Here is a 7534-nt window from a genome sequence, read left to right as displayed (position 1 = left end):
GGAATCCTGAGTGGTGGGCAGTGGGAAAGGCACTTCTGCCAGCCGCTCGCAGGGCCTGAAATGAAAACAAGGACAAGAAAATATCCGAGTCTTAGCTCACCTTCCCTCTCGTCACCTCGAGGCCACAGGCGCTGGGGCAGCCCCTGGCTTCAGGTCGTCTCCCAATCCCTGTGGAGTGGGAAGAGGGGTCTCCCGGACACACAGACACACGGACACACAGCGCTTAGAGAGGGACAGAGGAGCCCGTGCAGGTGAGACCCACGTCCCCGGCTAGTTCTCTGGGTAAATGGGTGGCTAAATAAGCTCCCCCTGTATTGTGCTCACAGCGATCAGCGCTGCCACTGGATGCAGGACCATGATTTCGCCATCAGGAATCCTGGGGCTCAGCTACAGGGGGCGCTCCGACACCCACAATGCAAGTCCTTAGATTGCCGTGATTTCCTCGAACCTGGTCTTTCACCTTCTCAGCTTCCTTGGAGTCACGCTCTGTGTCTAAAAAAGCAGCTGAGACGTCTGTATGTGTTTGCTTCTAGACCTGGTGATCAAGTGCGTGCAACACACAGCTTCAACCCTTTGAAGCCCAAAGCATTAAAACCAAAACCCAGCAAAAACAAAGTCCATATGGTATTCAGAGCTGCCCCATAAAGAAATTACACTGCACGTTAACTAATATCTTTTATTGTCAGACTTTCTTGAGCCATCAAACAATGATTCCGCATGGCTGTCCATAGGGGTAAGGCAACTTTCCTTTTTCTTTGTGGGTAGACTTAGTTGGCCTAAGTCTTTACAACTTCTCTGTATAAAAATAGAAGTCCAAGACCAGATTATTTTTCTTCTGGTCATAAATGCTGACTTATTTACAGGGGCCTCGTTCAGACCACCATTATACACGTGGGATAAAATAGGTGTGTATTTTATTGAAACCTCAGCATTGAACGTCAGGGTCCTTTAAAGATCCACTCATGTGTTATGCTTTCAAGGAAGGTAGCATCTTTCCCCCATATTCCAACATGGTTATGTTGCCACCTACCCAGAGTGATACGAGCTAACCTTCCAAGAAACATTTTTTAACTTAAATCTCATAGAAACTAAGGACTCCAAAATGCCTTCATACGGTTCTAAAAACAGCCTTAGAGCCAGCTGTTTAAGAGTGGTTTATAAATACAGTTATCTGTAGGCTGCATATCTGTTTGTAACACAGCAGACACAGATTGCAGATTTTGCTACACGTGAAACAAAACTGGAGTCAAAATGTGGCTTTCGGAATACAGCAAAGACAGGAAACTCCAGGATTCCGGGTTGTTAATAAAACCACCTTGTAAAGTAACAGCTGACAACTCTCACTCTGAACTATTAAGATATACAGACGTTACGCCATTGCACATCCTCTTTCCCTTTGCTTTCAATGCTCATGAACAATGATGAAAGTGATGGGTTTATGGACACATGCGTGCACGGGCAGGCGCATGCACTTAAAAGATGAAACAGAAAAAGTTAATATATGTCCAATGAGGAAGGCTGCCAGCAGCGCTCCAACTAAAATAGACCGTCGTCCTCTTGCTCTCCCTCCGTCCCCCCTCCCCACTCCCTCACCTTCCCTCCCGGGGGAAATCAGGCTGGGAGGTTAGTGCAGAATAGATGGATCAACGCCCCCCCCTCCACCCCCCTCAAGCTTAGCAAGTCTCCCCTAAAAGGGAGGGAAAGCATTTCTCTTCAGTAGCACAGTTAAGGTGGATTAGTGTCGGTTCCACAAGTTAAGGCACTTCTGGCTGCTTTGGTGGCAGCGTGGGTTTCGTTTCCTCTCTTTTTAAGGCATGTGTCGTCTAAAAGAAGTAAAGCTTTGGAAACTGGGTCGACAGCTTGAGACACTGATCACTGGAGTGGACAGGATGAAAGGTCCCCCGAGACACCGCCCTCCGACGAGGGGCTTCTGGAAAGCCTGGGCAGCCTCGCCTTGGGCTGCAGGTGCAGGAGCCGGCTGGGGCCGAGGGGGCAGCACGTGGAGATGCTCAATTCACGTGGACCCACGGCCACCTTCACCTGGAGCTGCCCTGGCTGCTCACAGAGCGCGAGGTGCTGTAGCGCTTCTTCACGATCATGCTGATGTAGGCTTTCATGAGCTTGGCCACGTCTACCACCTGCCGGGGGAGCAGAATCGGCCCACGGTCACAAGTTTCTGAGGGGCCAGGGGACCCAGGCTAACAACCAGACATCCTCTGCCCAGCGCGGGCAGGCGGGGGCCCGTCCTCCCAGCAAAAGCCACCAGCCTGCCGTGCGAATCCACGGCGCAGGCTGTGTAGGAAGCCAAGAGTTAGAGCTGCTTTTCCCTATTCCTCGTTGGGTAGAAGGCGGACTCGTGGCCTTTCCACGTATGACGTGTGCCACCTGGTGGTTGCCTGATGTAAAACTGTCAGATTTTGCAAGACAAAAAGCCCCCCACCAGATGACACTACAGTGTGTGGGTAGGATCAGGGCTCGGGTCACTGTCCCCACTGAAGATACAGGTACACGACAGAGCCCACAATCACAGCTTTTAAAGATTGCATCCTATGGTGCTGGTCAAAACCTCGTGATGCAGCTGGAGACACAGAGCTGAGGCCCGAGGAGCTGGCAGAGCCTCGTGTGCCCGTTCTGTTCCCTGCCAGTTCTGAGAGTCCAGCAGTAGCTATTTCATGGTGCGTTCACTGCCTCCCCTTCTGGCCCGTCCCTCCTGATGGCTGGCCTGCGTCCCTGTGAAGGCATCCTAACTGGCTCCCATTTCCCTGATCTCTCTTCCCTTCCAATCCCACCCCACACTGTTTGTAAAAGCACTGTTGTTACACATCACACACCAAGAGCCCACGGCAGTTCCGCGCTGTTTACTGGAGTTGTGCAAACCCGGCAGCCTGGCGCCTGGGGCCCTCCAGTCAAAGCCCCACCTCTTTCCACCCTCCTGCACAGCACCTCCTCTGCATCACTGTACACCAACAGCCAAACGGGCAGCGTGTGACTCCTGCCCACTTCCCACCTTTGCTTGCTAGCAGCTCCCTATGTGGAGACCTCAACAGGCTTCTTGTATTATCGTTATTATTATCACTACATTTTACGCTTTGGAGCGGGATGAAACACATATATAGAGGTGTTTTCTGTCAGCTAGAATTAGCTCTGTCCAGGACGCTCTGCCGTTCGCTCCCTCCGGCTCTGTGGACACTGGCAGACCCACGTCTCACAGCTGCGATCCACTGCCACCTCGTCTAGTAAGTTTCACAAGGCTTTACTGCCAAGCTATATATATATATATATATATATATATATATATAGGACCTCTACATCACTTCCCTTTCTCTTCTTTTCCTACAAGGGTACAAGGGAACCAGATTTCTCTGTTGCAGAGGTACACAGAACAAATGTGGGGCTGTCAGATTTTGGCCTGTGAGAAACCTGCAGCTGGGGAAGGCGCACCATGATGTATCTTCCTATGTCTTAAAGGCGAAATATCCAAATAAAATTACTTGGTCAAAGGCATCAGGAAACGGGGTGCTCTTTTCCTATTTTGTCAAGGCCACGGATGAAAGATTTGCCTCTTACCTCACTGGTTTCAAAGAGCAGCTCCCTCTCATCGACGACGATCTTGTACGTGTTGGCCAGGGGGGCCCCGAAGGAGAGAATGTGCTCGTACTGGAAGACTTCCAACGGTCTCCCCTCCCCGCGCTTGTAGACAGACACGGCGTCTGCGCTGACGCCCAGCCAGAGGTCCTGGGGAAAGCCGCCTTCCTTGCACTGCGGGGCAAGAGATAGTGCAAGAGATCATAAAAGTTAGAAACAGAACATAGAAACCACAAGAGAGGCTTTGAGTCCAGCACTCTGCAAAGAACGCTGAGTGCATTCAGCGTGCCCTTATGCTGGGGGCGTTGAAACACAAGATATGAGAAATGGTGGCTCTTTGGCGGCCTTGATGGATTTCTGACCAGCTGATCAATCCTGTGCATTTGGGGAATCCTACTTGGTAAATCCAACATCTTGCTTGGACTCTCCACCTCTCAACATCATCACTCTCCTGGCCATCTGGATTAGCTACGCGGAGGTGGCCGTAGCCGTGGAACTTGACGGCGATTCCCCAGCGAATCAAGCAGCCTGAGCCAGGGCTACTCTCTTCTATCTCTAGTTCTGCCTCCCCTTCCTGTTTTGGATGATTATTCTTCAAATACAAAATCTAGGATCACAGAGGGAAATTCTCCCAATCTGTGCTGAGCAGTTTGGGCTCCTCTTGAAAAACACGTCTCGTGACAAGGAGCCGCAATGACCTTAAGTGTGTATGGTGGTCGATCTCATTGGTTTAACAACAGACCTTCCTGCATGGATCAGTGGAGGAAAATAAGAGCCGGGCTGGCTGTAGGGGATGACAACACAGGGCCATGGGAATCAGGAGGGGTACACACTGGTGACACAAAAGAGGAGGTACTTGTACAAAGCATCTGATTTATACTTAAAAACAAATGTAATTGAATCAATCAACCAACCAACCAGCCCAAAGATAGCATCCAATGAAAAGTCATGAAAGGATCTTGGAATATATGATCAACATTTAGATTTTTATAGAGCTTCATTTAAAAGTCATCAGATAACATGCTGAATGATTATGATCATAAGAAAAACAGACCAAGGGCTGGTTTATCTAGACCAAGCATTGGCAAGCTTATCTGTTAGAGGACAGATAGCGAATATTTTAGGCTTTGTGGTCTCTGTCACACGTACTCAACTCTGCCATTTCAGTGTAAAAGCAGCCAGAGAAAAATATGTAAAGGAATGAGCCCTGCTGTGTGGCAATAAAACTTTTTTTTACAAAAAAGGAGGCAGGCAGGATTTGGCCCACGGGCTGCAGTTTGCCAAGCCTTGATCTCAATCATTAGTAAGATTTTCTTTCCATAAATGGTCTACTTAAAAAAAAAAAAAAGGTCTGTGTCTTTATTCCCATCTTACCCCTAGGTTCTTCATGACCTTTTTTTTTCTTCTTACATTCCATATATATGTGTTAGCATATAGTATTTGTTTTTCTCTTTCTGACTTACTTCACTCTAGAGCATGGACTTGAGGATATGGGGAGGGGCAAGGGTAAGCTGGGACGAAGTGAGAGAGTGGCATGGACATATACACACTACCAAACGTAAAATAGATAGCTAGTGGGAAGTAGCCGCATAGCAAGGGAGATCAGCTCGGTGCTTTGTGACCACCTAGAGGGGTGGGATAGGGAGGGTGGGAGGGAGGGAGACGCAAGAGGGAGGAGATATGGGAACATATGTATGTGTATAACTGATTCACTTTGTTATAAAGCAGAAACTAACACACCATTGTAAAGCAATTATACTCCAATAAAGATGTTTAAAAATAAAAGGATATGAATCAGTACTGGGTTGACTGAGTTTAGCCAAATTCAAATTGTGAAATAGAAATTCTTCCCTTCAAACAGTCATGGGAAAAAGATAAAAATGTAAAATCCAAGGATATCCAAATTTCTAATTTTATGGACACAGGTTCTAAAAAAAAATTTTTTTAAACTTTAATGCAGATTTTTACCAGCACTTTTTCGTTGGGGCTATAGGTTGAATAAGAAAGAGTCAGAAATTATTTAAGAATAGATGACACCTTAATTTTCCACTCACTTCTAACATTAGGAGAGCATTTACTGTAAAGGAGGAAGAAAACTTTGGGTGGGTGGCGGGTATGAAGGGTAAAATTTGGGGGCTCTAAAAAGAGAGGGTGAGAGAGCCAAGTGTTCCACCAGGTCCTCCCTTCCCCAAGAACCCGACCGTGGTGGTCGCACGGACCCCGGTGCAACCGGGTCCGAGAAGCAGCGGGCAACTCTTACCTCCACATCAAAGAGCGTCGACCCGTACCCAGGCCACTCCTTGATCAAGGCCATGTACTTGGCCATGGCCTGCTCCTGGCTCATCCCCTGAAACTTCTTCCACTTGCCGACGATGCTGGCCCGCGCGGACGAGACCTCCTCCTTGACCCACATGTCCAGCATCTGCCCCTCCTCTGCCCTCTGCCGCACCGCCGCCCCCGTCCGGAAGCTCCGGCGCAGCGTCCCCTCCAAGAAGCTCGTGCGGCGCTTCTCCAGCCGCTCACACGGTGTGAAGCTCTTGGTGGACTGGCTGATGCGGGCCTTGAGCCTCTGCAGCGAGTAGACCTCCTCCAGGGGCGGCACTGGGGCGTGGGGCGTGTAATCCCCCTGCAGGTACTGCAGCCGCAGGGCAGCCAGGACCTGCAGGTTCTCCTCGGGGGCCGGGTAGTGGCCGTGGACGACGGCTTCGTGGGCCTGTAACAAGGCGGTCAGCGGCGCTATGGGCCAGGCATGGCTGTGCGACACCACGCCCGCCTGGCTTGCTCCCTTGTTCCACCAAAGGCCACCTTCCTTAAAATTGTACCCTAACCCTCCCGTGCCGCCTTAAGGTTCTCCGTCGCATGGATACCACTGAACATGTATATCTATCTTATTTCTTATTGCTCCCCCCGTACCCTCTCCCCTGTCCCAACTAGAACAGTTCCTGGCCCAGGAGTTCATATAATATGTGTAGAAGTTTCCTTCTACAAATGAATGAAAGAGCAGCTGACCCTGTCCACGCTGGGAATTCTACTGCCACGCGTGATTTCCAAGAACTAGCAGTTAACGTACGAGGGGTATGAACGGGTTTCACCCCTGCCCGTCTGCAAAGGAGCCTAAGAGCTCCACGTACCTGTTCAAACATGAACGCAAATTCCACGCTGTCTTCTGGCACGTTGTCTGTGTCCAGGAAGCAGTAAAGTTTGAAGTAGAATTTCCAGGGCTGGTCACCCACCTCTGATGTGGCAGCCAGCCTACAGACGGAAGTTGAGAGAGACTCAGAAAGCAAAATGAGAAGTGGGCCATGGGTGACCCACAGGGAGTTCACTGCATATGGTGTATTCTCGGCAAGGATTCAGACATCCTGTCTGTGCTCAGAGAGCAGAGAGGGTGGAGATGGGGATGGCGGGAGAGAAAATAGAGCCAGAGTGAAGCTTATCAGAGTTCCCTGCTAATTTTACTTCCCCGGAGGTGAAAAACACACTTTCATCCTAGTTTTACTTTAAGGCAACAAACAGGCAGCCTTCAGGTAAACCGAGCTAACAAGTATTTCCCCGAGTGTCCCAGTCTGGTTAGTCCTAGCTACACACAGAAAGCAAAGAAACAAAGCCTATTCCTTCATTCCCTTTGCCGACTCGCAAACTATAATAATATTTATAAAAATTGACATGAACATTTGGGAGGCTATGTTTACAGAAAGTAGGAATATCCCTCTCCCCTGCCATCGCATTTTGGTTTATTTCCAACAAAGCACTTAGACCAGACCCACCTTGAGGAGAGGAGGTCACTTCCTCTGGGACTTGGAAGTTTGGGGCTGTTCTAAACCTCTTGGTCCCCTGACACATTTCTTTTTTTTCTTTTCTTTTCTTTTTTTTTTTTTTGCGGTACGCGGGCCTCTCACTGTTGCGGCCTCTCCCGTTGTGGAGCACAGGCTCCAGACGCGCAGGCTCA

General features: G+C 49.4%; 1 protein-coding gene across 1 annotated transcript in view; it reads right to left on the bottom strand.

The window, feature by feature from the left end:
• Nucleotides 1-1724: 1724 nt before the first annotated feature.
• MYO10 (myosin X) overlaps nt 1725-7534 on the bottom strand; it is a 218403-nt gene continuing 212593 nt past the window's right edge. The window contains 4 exon segments of the mRNA XM_082836186.1: nt 1725-2138; nt 3568-3759; nt 5846-6298; nt 6717-6837. Of these exon segments, the coding sequence (XP_082692312.1) occupies nt 2037-2138; nt 3568-3759; nt 5846-6298; nt 6717-6837 (868 nt within the window). The 3' untranslated portion in view covers nt 1725-2036.

The sequence above is a fragment of the Leucopleurus acutus genome (assembly GCF_964270905.1).
Source record: "Leucopleurus acutus genome assembly, chromosome: 3".
NCBI classification, from domain to species: domain Eukaryota; kingdom Metazoa; phylum Chordata; class Mammalia; order Artiodactyla; family Delphinidae; genus Leucopleurus; species Leucopleurus acutus.
Note: the sequence above shows the minus strand (reverse complement) of the source record. Positions and strands in the feature narration are given on the sequence as shown.